This window comes from Arabidopsis lyrata (genome assembly GCF_000004255.2).
Source record: "Arabidopsis lyrata subsp. lyrata unplaced genomic scaffold ARALYscaffold_6, whole genome shotgun sequence".
NCBI classification, from domain to species: domain Eukaryota; kingdom Viridiplantae; phylum Streptophyta; class Magnoliopsida; order Brassicales; family Brassicaceae; genus Arabidopsis; species Arabidopsis lyrata.
The window spans coordinates 10,158,995-10,179,719 of NW_003302550.1; the positions used below are offsets into that span (position 1 = coordinate 10,158,995).

The 20,725-nt window shown below is 36.4% G+C and overlaps 5 protein-coding genes and 1 pseudogene across 7 annotated transcripts; 4 read left to right on the forward strand and 2 right to left on the reverse strand.

The window, feature by feature from the left end:
- The first annotated feature begins 15 nt into the window (after nt 1-15).
- On the forward strand, nt 16-4,534 carry LOC9308137 (coiled-coil domain-containing protein SCD2). Its single transcript, XM_021023400.1, has 17 exons — nt 16-746; nt 879-1,057; nt 1,185-1,260; nt 1,386-1,427; nt 1,511-1,573; nt 2,064-2,113; nt 2,215-2,242; nt 2,398-2,472; nt 2,537-2,647; nt 2,731-2,791; nt 2,940-3,056; nt 3,157-3,269; nt 3,358-3,418; nt 3,512-3,553; nt 3,648-3,688; nt 3,775-3,904; nt 3,991-4,534. Exons 1-17 carry the CDS (start codon nt 423-425, stop codon nt 4,125-4,127), a joined length of 1,650 nt encoding a protein of 549 aa, XP_020879059.1. The 5' UTR covers nt 16-422; the 3' UTR covers nt 4,128-4,534.
- On the reverse strand, nt 4,107-5,240 carry LOC9308138 (DNA-directed RNA polymerase III subunit rpc6). Its single transcript, XM_002874098.2, has 2 exons — nt 5,083-5,240; nt 4,107-4,937 (listed from the first exon to the last, which is right to left on the reverse strand). Exon 2 carries the CDS (start codon nt 4,920-4,922, stop codon nt 4,230-4,232), a length of 693 nt encoding a protein of 230 aa, XP_002874144.1. The 5' UTR covers nt 4,923-4,937; nt 5,083-5,240; the 3' UTR covers nt 4,107-4,229.
- Nucleotides 5,241-6,179: 939 nt separating this feature from the next.
- Nucleotides 6,180-10,796, forward strand: LOC9310212 (dual specificity protein phosphatase PHS1). 3 transcript variants are annotated; one of them, XM_021022927.1, is made up of 11 exons: nt 6,180-6,305; nt 6,483-6,560; nt 6,648-6,790; nt 6,960-7,161; nt 7,243-7,419; nt 7,526-7,686; nt 8,184-9,279; nt 9,405-9,551; nt 9,667-9,894; nt 9,995-10,152; nt 10,256-10,796. In XM_021022927.1, exons 1-11 carry the CDS (start codon nt 6,264-6,266, stop codon nt 10,611-10,613), a joined length of 2,790 nt encoding a protein of 929 aa, XP_020878586.1. In that variant the 5' UTR covers nt 6,180-6,263; the 3' UTR covers nt 10,614-10,796. The 3 variants fall into 3 exon arrangements, with proteins under 3 accessions (XP_020878586.1, XP_020878587.1, XP_020878588.1); XM_021022928.1 differs by having other exon boundaries at nt 6,233-6,305; nt 6,965-7,161; XM_021022929.1 differs by lacking the exons at nt 6,180-6,305; nt 6,483-6,560 and having other exon boundaries at nt 6,699-6,790; nt 6,930-7,161.
- A 1,425-nt stretch (nt 10,797-12,221) lies between these two features.
- Nucleotides 12,222-13,621, forward strand: LOC9308139 (annotated as a pseudogene).
- Nucleotides 13,622-16,129: 2,508 nt separating this feature from the next.
- Nucleotides 16,130-17,639, forward strand: LOC9308140 (WD repeat-containing protein RUP2). Its single transcript, XM_002872025.2, has one exon. The coding sequence runs from the start codon at nt 16,355-16,357 to the stop codon at nt 17,450-17,452; it is 1,098 nt and encodes a 365-aa protein (XP_002872071.1). The 5' UTR covers nt 16,130-16,354; the 3' UTR covers nt 17,453-17,639.
- A 1,703-nt stretch (nt 17,640-19,342) lies between these two features.
- LOC9308141 (40S ribosomal protein S11-3) lies at nt 19,343-20,650 on the reverse strand. Its single transcript, XM_002874099.2, has 6 exons — nt 20,535-20,650; nt 20,410-20,450; nt 20,243-20,343; nt 19,844-19,988; nt 19,668-19,757; nt 19,343-19,591 (listed from the first exon to the last, which is right to left on the reverse strand). The coding sequence occupies exons 1-6, from the start codon at nt 20,544-20,546 to the stop codon at nt 19,501-19,503; spliced, it is 480 nt and encodes a 159-aa protein (XP_002874145.1). The 5' UTR covers nt 20,547-20,650; the 3' UTR covers nt 19,343-19,500.
- Nucleotides 20,651-20,725: the final 75 nt, after the last annotated feature.

Here is a 20,725-nt window from a genome sequence, read left to right on the forward strand (position 1 = left end):
TTGATATATTAACATATTATCTAAATATATAAACAAGCACACTATTATTTATTAAATCCGCGTGAAACAAAAGAGATTTACAAAAAAGATTTTGCCACATCTTTAATTATTCTCTTTGTCAACGATTTCTTATTATATTGACTAGCCTTTGAATTTAAATTATAATATAAATGTAATAAATTATGTCATATAATAAAAATCAAATCTGGAGTTGACTAAAGGGTCCCATATTTTCCTCCGGCAAATCTAATCCCATGTGTTCTGCTTCAGTTCTTCTCCGCATTAAACGGCGTCGTTTCCACTCTTTCACATTTTTTAAACTGCTTACCAAATCCCTCCCACAATCTAGCTTTTTTTTTCCGCGATAACAATTCTCTTCTCTCACAGTTTTTGTTTCATACTGCGAACGAATTTGAATACTGATGGATTATAGGAGGGCTGGGAGCCCAGTGTACGGTCGTCAATGGAGCAGATCATCTAACGTTACGGAATCGAGATCGCCGTCCAAGTCACCTGCTCACCGGAATCAAATCGGTAGTGTTGGTGGCTTATCCACCGTTAAACGGACTCAGAACGTAGCCACCAAAGCGGCGGCTCAACGGTTAGCGAAGGTTATGGCTTTACAGAACAAAGACAATGAAGAAGACGATGATGATGACGACGATCACGAATTCAAATTCGCACCTCCTTCTTCTGGAGCTATCAACGGTTCCTTCTCTCGCCGCAACCGATCGCAGTCACCTGCGGTAATATTTCGTGATTATGATTCTAAGAAACAGATTCGGATCGATTTTAGATTATGAGAGGAGCTTTTGGCTTCTGTGATTTTTCTCATTTGTGTTTGTTTTCTTTTTTTTTGGTTTTTATGATTTAATTAGATAGGTAGAAACACTGAGCAAGTGACTTCAGTGCGTTCTTCGTCTACTGGAAGACCATCAACGTTTAGTAGATCCGCAACTCCGAATGCGTCTCCGATTTGGATGCCGCCTAAGGCGTCGTTGAAACCTCCGGTGATTATTCCTCCAATTGATCAGTCATTTAAGGATAGAGATCAAAGGTGAAGAATATATTCACTTTTGTCTAACTAAGTCATCACTCATCAGTCCTCAACTAGGTCATCACTTTGTCTGACAACATTATGTTGTGTTTGTTTGTGCCTAATTTCATAAATGTAACGTTTTCAGGTATTTTGGTGATGTACCGTTAGTAAATTCGAGAGATAAAGGGTATCAGCGCGAAGCTGCAGCTCTTCGTGATGAAGTATGTGGACATTTCCTTGTAACCTTCTGGATTATCTGGTCCATTTACTTTGTATATGTAAATTCGAGACAATTTTTTTAAAATTAGAAGATTTTGACTTGAGGCTGACTATGTGTTAATTGCAGGTCGATATGCTGCAAGAGGAGAATGAGATTGTATTGGAGAAGGTTCGTCTTGTCACTGGAATTTTTTTCGTAAAATAAATGATCTGTTCTCCTCTGTCATTCATTAAAATTGTATTGGATTACAGCTTCACCGTGCAGAAGAAAACCGCGAGGCAGCAGAAGCCAGGGCTCGAGAGCTGGAGAAACAGGTTTTGATCCAGTTTTCATCACTAGTCCATCTTTGCTGAATTTATTCCTTGGATTTTGAGAGAAAACTATTCCCAACTTGCTTACATTCTCTTTCTTGACAATAGTCGTTGAAACTAAGTCCCCAATCTTTCATTATTATGTTGAAACAGCCTCTTGTGTTATGCCTTTGTCCTGCCTTTTTAGGTATGTATAGTGAGAGACAAAAAAATAAGTAGCTTCATATTGTTTGAGTTTATGGAAACCCCATGGAAACATTAAGTGTGTTTGATTGAGCAAACATATATGCAAATGAAGTTCTATTATGATATCAGTCTTAAAGATTTAGTGACAAACCAAGTGAAGAGATGCAATGAACTTATACTCTATATTTAGGACAAGTAGATTTCATTCATACTTTCAAGGAAATTTTAGTTGGAGTGACATGTGCATAGGTACTGCCGTACTGGTATATCTTGAAAGATTCATTTTTTATTTTATTTGTCCCACAAGGTTGCTTCTCTTGGAGAAGGAGTTTCTTTGGAAGCCAAATTGTTAAGTAGGTGGGAGCCTCTGAACTCTCATGCGTTTCATTTTTATTTTTCTCTTCTTTAGAAGACAATGCAGTAGTTATTTGGCTCATGTTAAATTTGTTTTGCTTCAGGAAGGAAGCTGCATTGCGCCAAAGGGAGGTTAGTGTGTAGAGGAATACTATATTTTCTATCGTATCTTTGGTCAAGCTCACATTTTCTGTTATTCTGATACGACATTAAGTGAGAGATAGACGCTTTTTTTTTGAAGCCTAAATTTTTTGACTGAATGTCTGGCATAACGGTACCTGCTACAGGCTGCTCTTAAGGCTGCTAACGAGAAAAAAGATGGCAAAAAGGAGGAAGTTGTTTCCCTTCGTTCACAACTTCAGGTAAGGTATATTGTTATTCTGGTTTCGTAATATGTGTGCTATTCTAATCTGCATTTATGTTCAGAGCATGAAGGATGAGGCTGCAACAGCTGCGGAACAGCTTCAAGAAGCAGAAGCAGAAGCAAAGGCTCTTCGTACAATGACTCAAAGAATGGTTTTAACACATGACGAAATGGTACGTTGAGAAAGCTGAAGTCTCATTATCACTCACGGTTAACGATTTCTGACGACTGTATGCAAAAAAAAATGAACATCTAGGAGGAAGTAGCCTTGAAGAGATGCTGGCTTGCCCGGTATTGGGGTTTGGCAGTACAGCATGGTAAGTGATGCATCCATTTTTTCGCAGCATAAATTCACTTCTCTTTGCAATGTTAAGTTTATGAACTTGAAAATGTGTTCTCATGATACTCTTACTAAGCTTTCTCTAATATTTACGAAACGCTTATAGTTATGGCTTCCGTATGTAGGGATTTGTTCTGACATAGCATCATCAAGGCATGAAAAGTGGTCTGCTTTGGCTCCTCTTCCATTTGAGCTGGTCATATCTGCAGCACAAAAGGCCAAGGAGTTATCTCGGGAAGAAGGCTAGTCTTAATATGTGCCATGTACTTCTAAATTGGCCAAGGTTTCCCTGATATTGTTGTTTGCATCATCTTTATTTACCAGCTTTTTGGAATTTATCAGGTGGGAGTATTCAGAGCAAAACTGATAGATTTTTAAGTGATCTAACTGGAGAAGGAAATATCGAAAGTATGCTTTCAGTTGAGATGGGTTTGAGAGAGCTAGCATCCTTAAAGGTGTCTTCTACCGCCATTTATAATCATGAGGTTCCCCTTGAGATCTCTCTAGCATTTTTAAAAGTTCTTATATTACAATGAAATTTAGGTTGAAGATGCGGTTATGCTTGCATTTGCCCAGAAGAGAACACCAAGTTTAGTTCGTCAAGGTATGTATGATATATCATCAATTAGTATACATTGACAAATATAGTCTGTTTTTACTAGTCTGATTGATAAGTCTGTTTCCTCACATCATACAGATTCCAAAGGGCATGGAGAACTCAGATTTGTAGAGACATATGGTAAGAGAAGAGTCTCCATGATCATTCAGATATGATATTAGCATAATCAAACTTGATGAAATCCTTACCGTGCTATCACATTTCTTAAATGCAGAGCTAAAAGAAGGGGAGCAAGAAGATGTTGCCTTTAAGCAGGTAGTTCTTTAGCCTATAATTTATAACCGAAAGGTTATTTTGTGACATTTAGTTACAAGAGATGGTAATTATTGGTTATTTTGTAGGCGTGGCTGATGTACTTCTGGGGTAGAGCCAAGTTGCATGGTGTGGAAGAAGACATTGCAGATGAACGTATGCAGTTTTGGATCAGTCGCAGTGACGGGAAAAATCCGACTTCTCAGGATGTTGTTGACGGTAACAAACTTATTCAACTGAAGTTTACCTTTGTCCTAATTCTGATTCTAACATCACATTAAGGCTTAAACTTGTTCTCTTTCCAGTGGAACGAGGTATGTTAGAGCTAAGGAAACTAGGAGTAGAGCAACAATTATGGGAAGCTTGTCGCAAAGAAACCGATCAGCTTCTTCCATCCTCTTCTCCGACCTCTACTCTCTCAAATCACAACTTCGACTCTTAAATTATGATATCAATAGCATTCCATATTGTATAACCGAAAAACAAATCATCATAATGTAAAATCTTAAGTATTTAACCCAAAAACAAAACAAAACAGAGAGTGCTAAAAGTCTAACCATTTCTGGAAATAAACACATGTAGACGGGGAGATAACACCATCAGGCGAACAAAGCCCTATATGCGGACAAGCCCCGCAAGGCACCGAAGCAAAAGCTCCAGCTCTCGCTTCACCATTACCGGATTTCTTCCCTGTCAACTTGTAGCAAACTTCTCCAATTCTCGTAGAAGCAAACTCATTCAATCCATTACTCTTCACCTCCATAATCACATTATCCAAAACCAAGTTCTTAAGAATCTCCTTAGTCTGCTCTACACTCAACTTCTCCTCTTTAACAAAATACCCACACATAACCTCCAACGTAACAACTCTATGCCTATGCCTCTCCAAAATCATAACACATTTCACCTTCAAATCTTCGATTTTCGACAAGTTAAGCGTTCCATCAATGTACCATTCCCCACCAGTAAGTTCCTTACCAGGCTCAAACTCCATAGCAAGAAAATGTTTGACACCTCTGTTGTTCATGCTTGCTACTTCTTTGATGAGATTCTTCTTCTTAAGAGAAGTAGTCAATCGAGTAATCATAGTTGCTGGGATAGTTTTATCGCGTTTCAATTCGTTCATCGTTGCACCCTTTTCTTGGCTGCTTCGAATCAGATTGAGAAGAAGCTTCTCGTGTGGTTCGTTTAGATTACTTCCCGATGATTTCGGATCCGGACGCTTTCGTTTACTCATTGTTACAAATTCACACTAAAAAAAAACAATCGAAATTGTGAAACGATAATTGAGAATTCGTGTGATTTACGAAAAGGATTGATCTAATAATATAAGAAGGTGATTAAATCGATGATTCTGAGATTACAAAGGTTTTTGGTGAAGATCAGATTCAATTTACCTCGAGATTGGTTTATTCGGAGATGACAGATTCTTGGAGATGAACAATCCGGCGAATATAGAGGCTTTAGGAGAGAGTTCAGAGAACGGAGAAGTCGTCAGTGACTGCAACAGACGAAAACCCTAGGTCCGTTTTTGGCTAACTATAAGACCAGAAGAATGTAAATATATATTTCAGGCTAAATATTTATGCTTATTAATTTTTGGGAATTTTCAGAAAGAACCAAAAAAAAACAAAATTCCATAAATAATCATTCTAGTGAACTGAAAATTTCAAATTAAACCCTGAACTTTTAGGAATTATATATTTGTTGTTTAAATCTAAACCACTAATATTTTTAACAAAGAAATTTTTTTTGTAACATTGTTGATGTCTATCAAAATAGTTTAACAGAAAATAAAACGGATTCAGTTGATAACACAAAACAATTAAAAATAAATAACAATCAGTAATAATATAATAACTAAAAATATAAAAAGAATGGTAAAAAAATCAATGGTTTACAAATAAATTAGTACTTGGTAATAAGTTTACACAATTTCTGAAATTTCCTTTGTAAATATTTCTCCTCCGATTGTGCTACCGAAATAATTTTTTAATTAACGTGTGGTTTATAGAAAAAAAAAGTTTACATAATTATTTTATTAGTAACCATACTAGACTACTAGCAAGTAGCATGTAGTCATTAGTGCTACCAATTGCCCTTAGTTAATCAAGGTTTTAATTGTCCAATTACATTGATATTTAATACGTAAATACTTTCATGTTTTATCTTATCAGATGATTTGAATTTTTTTGCAAAATTTAAATATATTTAATATTTTCTGATTGTTTATGTTATATAATATTTTTACTATGGTTAAATTGTTTTAAATTAATATATTAAATGATAAATTTTTTAGAAAAAGTTAAGCTTTCTAATATGCATATTTTTAGCCAAAATTTTTATAAAATATGACAGAGAAAATAAAAATTAAAAAAGAGAGTTAAAAGTTATAAAAATGATCAGGGTGTTTATTACCATAATAAAATTTAAATTAAATATCCGTCTTCTTTCTTCGTCCGAGAAGTTCCTTTTATTAATTAAAGATACCTTGCGACTTCCTCTTCTCAGATACAAAGCTGACATTTGAAGAAAAAGACATATTTCTAAAATTAAACTCTCAGACGAAGCTTTTTCAATGGCGGATCCTGAGAAGAAGCGAGATCAATCATTTTCTCAAGTAATCCTTCTTTTTCCCCAAAAGTTTAATAATCTAACATTATCACCCCACCTTTTGCAACCATCATTACCCCCACATTTTCTCTTCACCTCTCTCTCTCTTTTCGCAGAGATTCAGATTTTGATTTTTTGCCTTTTTCTCTGATTTCGGAGATCTGATTTAATGGTGATATCGCAGGAGAAAGACGACGAGAAATATCTCTACCTTGGTCACGACGAGCACGAGTCTCCTCTTCCTCTCACCGTCACTTCTCGTGTAGATTTCTTCGATCCTGGATTTTATTAGGTTTAAGGTTATATAAATATCTTCGTTTTAAAATTGGAAAACTACTGGAATTTGCAGGTTTTGTACATGTTAGGAGACATAGCATCTGGTCCAGCTCATAGGTTTACTCAATGGTTGGATTTAGTTCGTAAACGAAGTGCTACTTACGGATCCTCTGGCTTCCCTCACCGCCTTCACCGCATCGATGATATGGTTACTAGGTTAAGACTTTCTCTGGTTTCCACATTCTTATTTGGTTTGTTGCATAAAGTATGTAGAGAAATTGTCATCACAATTCACAAGGTTTCTAAATTAGGACATCAGTCTTCATGAGAAGAAGTTTTTGTGTTTTGTCAATAGGAAATGAAAGTTGATAGAAGTATTATCCAGTGCAGGAGAGGGGAATATTGATCCAAAAAGTCCACCAAGTAATCAGAGTTCAGAAATTAGTTTGTGGGAAAGGCTTGGTAAAGCTTCTACTGTGGATATCGAATCGAGCTGTTTTTCATGGAATATGTTGTCTTCACTTCATCATACTGAGCATAGTAGTAGCACTGATCATTCTGAAGAGGACCAGAGTAAACCTCTTGAGGTATATATCATTATGATCTTGGATTGGTAATAGTAGGAGGATCTTTTGACATTATTAGATGAATTTCTTATGTATGCATAGGTTACTGTGAATTCTGGGGGAGTTGTTTTCTTTGCCCTGTTCAATAGTTCCAGCTCTGAAGATGCTTCTCGTAAGGAAGAAGCAGCAGTTATAAAATTTGCATCATCGAGGATGGCCACGCAATCAGAACGTCTAGGTTATGAGTTTTCCAAGTGGCTAGGGGTGCAGATTCCGCAGGTTCTTCTTCTTTTTTTTTGTATTTGAGAACATTGTAGTATTGGTTCGCTCGCTTCAGTTTCTTTCTTTACGACTTTTCGAGTAATGAGTAATTATCATGCGACAGGCTAGAGTAATTCATAGCTGTAATCCTGAATGGACACTGATCAAAGAAGCCACTGAAAAAGCACAAGCTAAAGCCACTTCAGAGGGGGACGAAGTTGGTGAGATGACATGTTCAGAACTTCTGGAAGCCCTTGAGCTCAGCCGTTGTCTTCTCTTAATGAGGTGAAAGCACAAGTTCATCTTATCCTTTATAACTTTTCTCCATTTTAGACTTCTACCAGCAACATAATCTTGACAGGTTTCTGTTCCTTTGCTTTAGTGTTTAAGTAGATAGTTACCCGACCATGTCCGGTGATTTTAAAATTAAGAAATTTGAAAATTTGGATACACCATTTAATATTATATTTAAAAAAAAAATTAAAGTTGTTATATTTATTAGATATAAATATTGCATTATAAAATAAGAAACACCTAAAATACAAATATGAGATGGAATCATTTCATTGGCTAAAATTTGATAACAATAGTTTAACAGAAATCTAATCTTGCCTTAAATGATAATAAACATGAGAGATATAGTTGAACAGAAATCTAGTCTTACTTAATAGGATCATGTAGGCATTAACCTTATCCCACTCTTTCAAATTTACATTTGTTGATATGTGATGTTTGTACAGAATCCCTCTTCTAAGCACTTGATTCTCGATTTGTGATTACAGTTATGTTCATGGATGTCCAATGCTGGAGAGCATGAGTAGTTTTGAAACTGAAGAAAAAGCAGAGAGGGCTGCAGCAGCTCTAGGGAGAATCTTGGTGTTAGATCTAGTAATTAGGAACGAAGACAGATTACCTTGTCGTCAGCTGAGATGGCGTGGCAACCCGGCAAATCTGTTACTGACAGACAGAATTTTGTCTTCTACAAAACACCTTGAATGCTCATTTGAAGAAGCTTTTGATTCCGCCATCAAACGGTACCATCCAAAGGACTACAGATCCATTCAAAGGGAAAGAAGAGCTTCTTCTGTAGATAGCAGATCCAGGCTGAGTATCAGTGATCAAATGTTGGTCTCACAGTCGTCTGGTTTTTCCGATATAACGGAATCACCTAAATCGTATGACACTGGTTTAATGAGTCCAATGTCTGATAGATCAGTAGCTGCTGATTTTCACCTTGTTGCCATAGACTCGGGTGTTCCACGGCGGCCTCCTGCTGGAAAACGGGCAAGCGACCAAGAAATTTATCCAAGATTAGTTGAGCTACTCCTCAATAGTAGCCAATACTCTTCGAATTTGTTACATGAAATAACAGAAGGAAATTTAGGATATCCACAGGCAGAAGATGGTGAAGAAACATCTAATGTTCGATCAGTTGTAACACCAGTTGTACGTGAGTTCCGAAATGGTTTCCGTGCTGGTCTCAGAGATTTGCAAGAGTTTCACATCTTCCTTGTCACCCTTCATCAGAAATTAGATGTGTTGCTTCGGGCATTTTTTAGTATGATGGACAAAACAATGTGTGCAGATTTTGACAGAGAAGATTTTTCTGTTCCTGAGTCACCTTCACAAACCCATGGGCATGAGGTGAATCACTATCCATCTCCCTCAAAAGATCGGGTGCATAGTGATAACAGCTCTGATCACAGTGAGTCAGATATGCAAAAATCAGTTCCTAGGACACCAAATTCAGAAAACAAAGAAGATGCGAGTTCGCCTAAGTCACGTGAAAGTTGGCATGGAAGATCCAGTAAAGGTGGAGAATCTCTTAGCAGTCAGCGTTTGGCATCAAAGCTCCGCGACTTCCATAAGTTTGCTAAGGTTTGTCACTTCGAGCTTTGATCACTATATACTAATTAGTAAAGTAGGTTCCGATTGTCTTCTTGGGTGGAAGTTCTCAGCCATTTTCTCTTTCTTCAATCTGAATCTTTTCATGGTGCGTCCAGGTTGATGCTGAGTCTAATAAAGAACTAGACCAGTGGAATGAAACACTGCGGAATGAAGTTATGAAACTCTGCCAAGAAAACGGTTTCAACACTGGTTTTTTTGAGGGCAGTGATAATAACAGTTGCACAGATGCTTACGAGCTAAAGGTATCATGAGTTTTTTTATTTATTTCCTGAATAATGTGATCTTCATTTCATAATATGGTTTTTGGCAACTGAACTCAAACATTGTCTCGCTTGTTTGCATTCTCCTTCATAACAGGTTAGACTTGAGCATATTCTTGAGAGGATATCATTGATTTGCAAAGCTGCTAATACGGAGAAACCATCAATGATACAAGATAATCTTTTTATCGGGGGAGGATTGGCTGCAAGGTCGATTTACACTCTTCAGCATTTAGGTATAACTCATATTCTATGTTTGTGCGCTAATGAAATCGGTCAATCGGATACTCAATACCCGGATCTCTTCAAGTACCAAAACTTCTCAGTAAGTGAACCTGTCTTATATGTCTCTTAAAAGGAATTGGTAAAAAAAAAATGCATCTATAAAGATGAGCCTTCTCTTCTTGTGTCTTCCCTTTGACCAGATAACCGACGAAGAAGACTCAAAGATCGAGAGCATCTTTCAAGAAGCTCTCGATTTCATCAAGCATGGCGAAGAAACAGGTGGCAAGATTTTAGTTCATTGCTTCGAAGGTCGGAGTAGAAGCGCAACAGTAGTGCTTGCTTACCTAATGCTCCAAAAGTAAGTTGTAGAGGAGGATTAAAATTTGTTGAAAACACGAATCAAAGTACAAAAATTCTCGAATTCTTCTTCTCATTTGTTTACTGGTGGGAATAATAAACAGGAACCTAACACTATTAGAAGCATGGGGCAAACTGAGGAAAGTTCATAGACGAGCTCAACCAAACGACGGATTTGCGCGGATCTTAATTAACCTCGACAAGAAATGTCACGGGAAAGTGTCAATGGAGTGGAGACAGAGGAAACCGACAATGAAAGTGTGTCCGGTTTGTGGTAAGAACGCAGGTCTAAGCAGCAGTTCTCTGAAGCTTCATCTTCAGAAATCTCACAGGAAACTGTCTTCGGGAAGTGTTGACAGTGCAATGAACATGGAGATTCAAAAGGCTTTGGAGGCTCTTAAACTCAGCACTGGCCGTGGCTCAAGCGCTAGCTCCAATTCTTTCCAATCTCATCCTGGTTAGAGAGTCCGGTTTAGTTTTATCTTTGGTTTGTCCCGGTTAAAGTCTCTAATCGAACATCTTTTCACTTTCTGATAAAAAAAAAAAAAAACTGATCCGTTTGGTTTTGTTTTTTACTGTAACTATCTTTGTAATTGCCAAATTGGTACTAGATTTTAACCTGCGGTACACCGCGGGATGATTAAATTTTAAAGTTAGTATAAAAATATTTTGTAAATTATATCTCCTTATAACATATTTATTTATATTATAGTTTACAATTGTTATTAAGTAACGGTATACCACGAGTCCACGAGATAATTATTAATAAACTGAGGATTTAACCCGTATTAAAGCGGTATATAAATATTGATTCAAATTCGTCCGCCATATAAATCATTTCCGAAATATAACCCGTCCTGTGATTTGTATTAAAAAAAATAAGGATTAAATCCGTATTGAAGCAGCGGATTAATGATATTTTAATCTTTTTATTATTGTTGATTCAAAAACCCGTCCCGCCAAATCCATCCCGCCAAAAAACTCATTTATTTTATTAATGTTCTTATTTATGATATGATTCTGAATCATTGTCTAAATATTTTAATCGATGTAGAACGTTGAACACACATTTTTGTCAATTGGATAATATATGTCCGTTTTTAAAATTTCGAATCACAGTATATGCAGAAAAAAAATTGATTTTTTTTTTACTTTATGTATTATATGATGATTCAAAACAGTTAAAAACAAATCAAACAAAGATGATAAGAGAATCATAATTATAAATCTTAATCAAATCTTCTAAAAATCTAAATTATTAAATATGAAATATCCGGTGTATGAGTTGGGTTAAATATAACCCGACCCAACAAATTTTTTGTGAAGGAATTTTTAAAATGGGTCGGATATCCGATATACCCGAAAGCTTTTTTACCCACCCGTCACAAAAAGTGCTGCGATTATAGATACAACTAAATAAAAAGCCGAAAAGAAAAAGATAAAGGTTGCAATTTTACTTCATCACCGGACTTTTTCCGAGAACAATAGTTGAATACAAGTCACTGGAAAACGTCACAATAAGCTAATGAATCTCTTTTTTCTTGTGTGTTTTGTGTTTAGAAAGTAAGATTTGGCCTAAAAAATGTCATAAGACCAAAAAAAATTGATAGCATAATCAAACAAAAGTTCCCTTTCATTTTCTACTATATAAACTAAAGTAAACATTCAGACATTGACGAAAGTCAGAAACCCCAAGAGTCGCCACCAGTTTCTTCACTCCTCTTAAACCCCTTCTTCCTCGTCGTTTCAAGTTATGGTTTTACTCTTTTTCCTTTCTTGTGGATTGCCAATTTTAGCTACAGGAGTTTACAAGGCTTCTGTTTGCAATAGTATGGGGAAATCGATCGCGACATTCTCGGGGTTTTTACGTTCTTACTTTTGTTTCCCATTGAGTCTTGATGTTAGGGTATTTAATTTCTTCGTCACAATTATTGATTTTCTGTGTATCATTAACGATTTGAGATTGTGATTTCTTTCACAATTAGGACCCTTTATATGCCATTCCTAATTGTGAGATATGCCCACTCCCTTGTAGGTAGAGATGTTTCATTTCATAAAATATATGTTTTTGACATAAAATTTGCCTTTCTCTTCAAGTTTCTTCAATGGATAAAGAAGTCTGTGAAAATGTAGTCAAAGCCTCAAAGGGATGGGAAAAGTTGGACACTGACATCTTGATGCGGATATTTCAGAACTATTTTAGCATCGGTGTGTTGACCTCTGGATTAGCTCATGTCTGTAGAGGATGGCGTGCGGTTTGTTGTGATCCCGTTCTGTGGTATACCCTTGATCTATCGCGTATGAAATCTATTTTCATCAAAACCAAAAACGAGCCATATGTACGTACGTTGAGCGCCGCTCTGATAAGTACCTGACTCGTATCTTGAAACTCTCCATGAATCTTAGCAAAGGAAACACAAGAAGTTTGATTTTTCATTTCAATTTGTTTCTGACTAATGATATGCTTACTTACACCACAAAAAGGTATATTCACCTTTTAGTACTATCTACTTACTTTGGCTTTTTTATATTTCTGTTTAGCCGATTGATAATTTGTTCTACTCAATTATTGTAGGAGTCCAAACTTGAGACGTTTAGTGCTACCAGCTATGAATAGAATGAAGGATATGGGTATATGCAATGCCTTAAGCTTTTGTAAGAATCTAGAATCACTAACAATGCCAAGCATCCTAGAATCACATATTGTCTTTTCATCGATCGTCAAGAGAAAGACATTCAGAGAGCTCAAGGTAATAAGTCACATCGATCTCTTTTTCGCCCAGAACGTCGTTCAGTGTCTCCCCAATCTCAAAGTCCTTAGTCTCAGATGCAATGAAATAAACCGAGACGCCCTCTTAGAAATCTTGGATAAACTAGAAAGCCTCGAGGTTCTCAATATCTCTCATTCTTACCTAGTGATTACGCAGCAGCATCCTGAGAAGAAGAAGATCATCGTGAGGGAGCTTGACCAGGCGATAATGGAGAAGGCCTCGAAGCTGAAGAGGTTTGTGACTTGCATGGAGCACAAGACGTGTGTGATGTGCCAGTGGACGGACAAAGATGAAGGAATCATGAGGTGGTATATGTATGAGGAAGGGCTATGGTTAGCAGACGAAGTAAGCTCTCTTTATCTATAAAGTGTTCCACTCTTTTGGCAATTATTTACATGTTTCTTGCTATGGAAGATATCTTTCTTTTATGGTTTTTGTGTTTTTTAGTCTCGTGTTTGGTGGGCTTTGTACTTGTGATCATGTTTGCCAAATTTGTTTATGCTATTTGTTGTTGTTTCTCTCAATGACAATTCACAAGCCTTCCCAGATTTAGGAACACAATTAAACAATTTTACAAATTCCATTATTTCAAAAAATTTAAAGATACATTTTATTATTCCATTAGCATAATGCAAGATTAACACCTAATATAATTCATCATTCCTAGCAAGATTTAAAAGTCTTTGACTTGCTCATGTTCCTTTCTTATAAGCAAATAGTAATTTTAGCCCGTCAAGTAACAAATCTATGATGTTACTAACCAAAAAGCATCTTCTCATGATGATGGTTAGTTAGTTAATCATAGCGTTGAATTTCAGTGATTAATTAAAGACTTATAGTTAGGCTATGAAAAGTGTTTGCTAATTTTTTTTATCAAAAGTTTCTTCTATTCCTACAGTACTATCGCCTCATAAAGAACTTACGAATTAGAATTATAGTGGGTGTGAATTCGTGTATGTGTATCATAGCTAGCAAATCTAGTTTGATGTTAACCTATATGGGAAATTTGATAACGGTTGATCATCTTTGTGGACCAACTTGGTGTTAGCTAGCTTTATTCCAACTACTTATTAATTATCCATTCCTTTGTTAATGACTCCGTCTAGTCTAGTTTAAGTCATCCTTTATGTTGCTTTTGCATCTCCACTTTGTTCTCTACTTTCTTTTCGTGGGTAAATTGCATGAGAAGCACCAATGAACTCCTTCAGGATCTTTTCTTATATCTAAGGTGATGTCCTCTCTCCTAATATCTTTTTTTTTTTTGGTTATTGTTTATTATCAATTTCTTGAATAATAAGCTAATTTGTTTTTAACAATTCATCACCATTCATTTAGTATGTATAAAGTATATATGTTATTTAATCAAAAAAGAGAAGAAAAAAAAAATGTAGAAGACCACTTTTGTAACGGACGTTTCCGCTTTAGTTGGTGAATTTTTTATATTTTAGGTAGTTACGTATATGTTTTTTGGAGAAATATTAATAAATGGGCATTAAATGGAAATCGAATCCATTCTTTGAAGAAGAGTGGGTCCAAAAATGCAGCACAAGTGTTATAAAAATACTTGAGGCTGAGAAGTAACGAAGAGACATGAAAAAGAGGACAATGACCAAAGGTGGTACATAACACACGTATGACTCGTCCTTACTTTGCTGTCCACAAAATTCTCTCATAAAACTAAAACCTACCACCGATTTTCTTCTTTTCTCTCTCTCAAAATCTGCCCCGACTCTTCTTCATCGGACGCGTAGTACCATATCGGTATTTTTACCCCGTGATCTATGCTTCTTTTTTTTTGGTTATATGGTCATAGAGAATCGTTATAAATATATAATATGATAGAAATTCAAAGTATAGACTCCTTTAGAATACCCCGAAATCCGTAAAAAATGTAAGTAATATAATTCGGATTTGTAAGGAATTGGACAACTATTGGGAATGATTGTGGCGTATTTAAACATGTTGACCATTTAGAGGGGTTCTTCTATCGGATAAAATGATCATACTACCAATTTACTAAGTGAAATAAATTGTATTAAAACATTTCTACAACTGATCGGAATGAACAAAAAATAAGCTAGAATTTAGTACAACGCGATTCGTTTATATGATATGTCAATTATAAGCGGATATGTCTATTTCCAGCTGTGAAAGTTGATTTGATAAAGAAAAATTGTATAAATGCTGTAAAATAAAAAAATTGTTATAAGTGCATTAAATGCTAGAGAAAAAAGATTGTGAACCAAGCAATTGAAAGTAACCGGTTAGAAAAATGCTACGTCTTTTTCAATCACATCGTTAAAAGTTGTACATTTTCTAACAACAACAAAGTAATTAAAACTAACCCTTTATAAAAAAACAAAGTAATTAAAATTACATCCTAAATGCCTACCATTGTAAAACGAACCGCAGATTTAGAGAATCAAAGCTCGAACGTTTACAAGAAACTCTTTACTATCTCAGTTTGGACCTTTTGGTGTAGGTAAAAAATAATAGATATATATAACGTTTTTTAACTATTTTATTAGATTAGCTTATACAAACTAATATCAGTAATATTGTTTATATAGGTAATAATATGCGGTTAAGTACGAATAGTTCGTGCCAAGTTATCCGTTTTTACATTCGCACGCCGAGAAATCAAAGATAAAGAAAAAAAAATCAAACCAATCACTGTCGCTCTAAGTCATCTCTAGGTAAGACGAAAAAGCTGGCCTTTCCGTTAAGGAATACACTATTTTTACCATGTCTGATATGTCTGTAAAGAAACTTACTTCTCGCTTGTTTTGGTCGATTAAATATCGCATAGCCCAAACAAGTGCTTCCACTTATTTGGGTAAACATGTATAACTTCGTCTAAAGTTGGCAGTGTCTATGGTTGACTCGTCATCGTTTAGTAGTATACAAAATCATCCTAAACCAGGAAAATGGACGTTTTGTATTTGGTTTTTAATATTAAATTAGTTCGTTCCACCATTAAGATCAATCATGTCATCATTGTAATTTAGGAATGACATGTAATTTACGAACAACCTCACTCTAATGGTCAGTGAAGATTTATTGTGATAGTCGAAATGTTACTATCTTTTTATTCAACATATAAATAACGTCCTTTCGCCTACTACAAGTCAATCAATTTAATACAAGAATTTGCCATGTTTGGCTATATAAGTAGCCACGACAACAAACTTCACACTTTCTTGCCTGAAATAGAATTCCATGGGACCTTTCTCTGACATTGCATAGAAATGGATAAACTCATAAAATAAAAAAATCATGCGTGGATTGGTAAATAAAGCCAATTATTTACTGAGGGAAAACAAAAAGCCATATTTCATTGTATTAAACTATTAATAAAAAAATTCTTTTGAATGGGATTGGTTTTCGATTGGTCCGAATCCTCAGAAGCAACAGTCATTACTCTGTTTTCATATGAACACTCTTCATCCTCACAAGCAGCAACAAGAACAAGAAGAAGAAGCTAAACATGAATGGGATCTTTCTCTCTCCACCGTCGTCTCTTCCTCCTCCTCCTCCGCCTCCGACGTTATCGGAGCTATTGAATTCGATCCCACTGATAACATCGTCGCTACCGCTGGGATATCAAGAAAGATTCGTTTTTACGGCCTCCCTTCTCTTTTACGTACCAACGCCGTCTCCGGCACCGGAGTTTCCTTCGTCGATCAAGCCACCGCCTGCGAGTATTACATCTGCACGCCGGCGAAGCTTAGTAGTCTCCGGTGGAGACCCGGGTCGGGCAGTCGGGTCATCGGGTCAGGAGATTACGACGGCGTAGTGACTGAGTACGATCTCGAGAAGAGGACGCCGGTATTCGAAAGGGACGAGCACGGTGGCCGTCGCGTATGGAGCGTGGATTACACTCGCCACGGCGATGCTTCCGCGGTGGGAGCGTCGGGATCGGACGACGGGACTATGCAAGTATGGGATCCGAGGTGTCCTCCGGAGGAATCTGTCAGCGTTGTACGACCGTCGGGAATTTGCAGGAGCGCCGTTTGTTGCGTCGAGTTTGATCCTTCCGGTGGACCAACCGTGGCCGTCGGATGCGCTGATCGGAAAGGGTACGTGTACGATATAAGGAAACTCGTTGACCCGGCGTTGACTTTACAAGGTCATACTAAAACGGTGTCGTATGTGAGGTTCCTCGACGGTTGTACGGTGGTGACGGCAGGTACGGACGGTTGTTTGAAGTTGTGGAGCGTGGAGGACGGGCGCGTGATTCGCACGTACGAAGGGCACGTGAATAATCGGAACTTCGTGGGGTTATCTGTGTGGAGAAACGGCGCGTTGTTTGGTTGCGGATCAGAAAACAACAGGGTGTTTGTGTACGATAGGAGATGGGGGAAGCCGGTTTGGGTAGATGGGTTTGAACCGGTTGGTATGAATTCTGGTTCGGATAAGCGGTTCGTCAGTAGCGTCTGTTGGAGGCAATCAGGTGTGGACCAGTGCACCCTAGTGGCTGGAGGATCTGACGGAGTATTACAGGTTTACGTGGGCAAAAGAAAACCATAGTATTCTTCTTAATTTATCATTACACTATATTTTATGAATTATAAATCTATGATGATGATGATGATGATGCTTCTTAATTTTTGTTTTCAAATTTATTTTCCTATTTGAGATGATTTTTTATTGAGTTGTGAGAGCATTTGATCTGTTTTTTTTTTTTCTTTTATAATGGATTTTTTTTTACTTGTTCTATGTTTTTTTTTTTTGTTACCAGAACTTTTTTTTAGTTTTTAATCCACAAATTTTCTATCCCTATTTCTTATACGATATTTGGGAATAACTTTCTTCAAGTTTGATCACAAAAGTAGCTAGTCGCTACAAGTTTGTTGGTAGATACTATATAATAAATTTAGTGGTATATATATATATCACGAGATTAGTTATTTTGCTTTTTTGGGGCTTCACAATAGAAAAAAACTGACATCATGAATTCATGATTGATGAAAATGGGAAAAGCCTAAGTCGAATGTTATTAGTATTTGATTCTTGTTTTTTAATCAGAGTTAATCTCTTGTTTAATTCTACTTATCTGCAAGAAGAAGAAATATCCATGCTTTTAGCGAAAAAACAAAAAAAGATAGAAAAAGGCCATGTTCTTCTTGGTTGAATCCTAAACCTCAAGACTGAAATCGTTTTAAAGTTTATAACAACACAAATTTTTCACTACATTTCTTAAAAGAATCATATATTCATGGGTGCTTCGGATCTTGCCACAATGATGGTTTTATCACCTTTGGAAAGACTAAAAGAGTTCTAATAATTTAGATTTGTCCTCCTAAATGCTTAATTCATGCATTTGTTGATCCCAAATAATAATTAAGTGCATAAGAGAATATACTAATCTACATTTACTAGATATAGGCATATATGGGATGTCTATTTAGTAGTTAAGTCTATTTGACTTCACATTTTCCACCGTAATTCGACTTCACTAAGTCGTGTTACCTGTGTAATAGAGATTGGTTATGAATCGGGTATTGTCAATCCAAAGATGTAAAAGGAAAAAAATAAGATAAGCATATAGTATATAAACAAAAACTCAAATCTAATTCAAGAATTTCTAGACGCCATATAATAATTGTACACTTCCTAATTCCTAGATATATCACTATCCACTAAATATCAATGAACACAACACCAACACAAAACTACTTGCTAATAGTAGGCAAACGTGTAACGCCTTTCTTCGTATAATTGTAATTCACTATTCGTATTCTTTCTTTTGGCAGCGTTCACAATTTGTATTCAAGCGCATAAAGAAAATACAATTGTATAGTTTTGCCAAGAAAAAGTAAACAACAATATATATGCCGATTGTGACAACGGAGCAAACAACACAAAACTGGCAGTGAGAGCAATTCAAGACAGACAAACAAATATGATACAACACACAGCCGAATTCGATCTTACAAACCATAAATAATTAGACGTTCTGGAGAGTAGTCTTGAGGCTGAGATTCGCCAGCAGCCACAAATCGGAGATCAAGAGCGATCATAGATAAGTTTTCGCCGGCATTACCATTTCAATGTCTTGTTGTCTTCATCAAGATCACAACATTTTAGGTGGGTTAGGAAACCTAAAAGCTCATGGTGGACTAATGTTATGATCAAAAGCTATTTCATAGATCAAAGAGGTGGTGCTTGGCTGCTTAAGCATGGAGAATCCCAACTTTAACAATATTATAGATTTTGAATGCAATGTGTTCTTATGGTGAAATAGTATTTCCAAACGAACACAAATAAATACACTTTTTTTTCCTAAAGAATAGAAGAATTCATTATACTCAACTAAACAAGTTCACAAATCACAACTTTTGTCCTTAAGTCATAAAACTTCTACATGTACCCAACCATCTTTACTAAAGTAGACAATTAAGTGATTTCGAGAGATAGCAAATTTCAAGAGTTGAATGTAGTAGAGTTAGTCAACGAAAAGTGCGTAGATTTGTATTACGTCTGTGATAATCAAAGTCTCCAAGAAAAGGGATCATCAAACAAAACATTAAAACATTCCAAAATCAAACCAAAATCTCCAGATTCTCTCAAAACCCTTACACTCCAGTGAAGGCCTTCTTACCAAAGGCGGATGCGCCAGCTGGGATCACCTTCAACACATTGAACCTGACTGTCTTGGACAACGGCCTGCAATATAAATCACAAACAATCAGATATCGTTTTCCCCGCATTGCCTAAATAAAAAAAAGAACACAATATTCACCTGCATTGGCCAATGATGACATGGTCACCCTCCTTGACACGGAAGCACGGTGAGACATGGGCAGGGATATTGGAATGTCTCTTCTCATATCTGATGAAAAATTTAAGAATGTTTTTTAGCACAGATGTTAAATCTTTGGACTGTCTATCAAGAACAAAGATTCACAATGTTCATACCTTTGATACTTCTTCACAAAGTGAAGGTAATTCCTACGAACAATGATGGTTCTCTGCATCTTGGCACTGTGGCAAGTACCAGCTAAGATACGACCTCTGATAGAAACAGTTCCAGTGAATGGACATTTACTGTCAATGTAAGCTCCTGTTCAACAAATCAAGATTACGAAACATGTCTCAAATTATTTGGTTTTGCTTCAAATCTCATCAAAGCAAGCACTCAGTGATATATTCAGCTCGATACCAAAAACAAAATCTATGATTATGAAAGAGATAAATGCAGATTTCTAAATAGAAAAACCTTAGATCATACTGTTAATCACCTAATTCATAACACTAAATCAACTATTTAGAGTTTCTCATTGAAGAGTAATCAGAAGAAACAGACGAAAAGCAAACCTTCAATGGCTTCACGAGGAGTCTTGAAACCCAACCCAATGTTCTTCCAGAAACGGTTTCCACCCTTTCCAGGTCTCTTTCCTTTCCCAGATGTCTTCGAGCTGAATCACACACACAAAAACGTCAATCATATGAATCGATTCTCAGATTTGTTCTGATGAATTTACCTTAGGAAGACTTTGGGTTGCTTAAGAAAAGCTTTCTCAGTCTGCAAAAGAAAGAAGAGAATGAGAATCGCAAAAAGGAGTATCTAAGAGAGTGTAGAAATGAACACAAAGGAACAAAAATGAACCTGCTCAGCCATGGCTACTGATTGCTGCTCTCCACGGAGCTCTGCGGCAAAAGGATGTCGAAAATGCGAGAGGCAAAGGAAAGAGACAGAGAAATCTCAACTAGTGAAGCTCCGCAAGAAACCCTAGTTTCGAAGATCTCTCTTTATTTGGGTTTGGGCCCTTTACTTTATGGGCCGTAATTTACATTGGT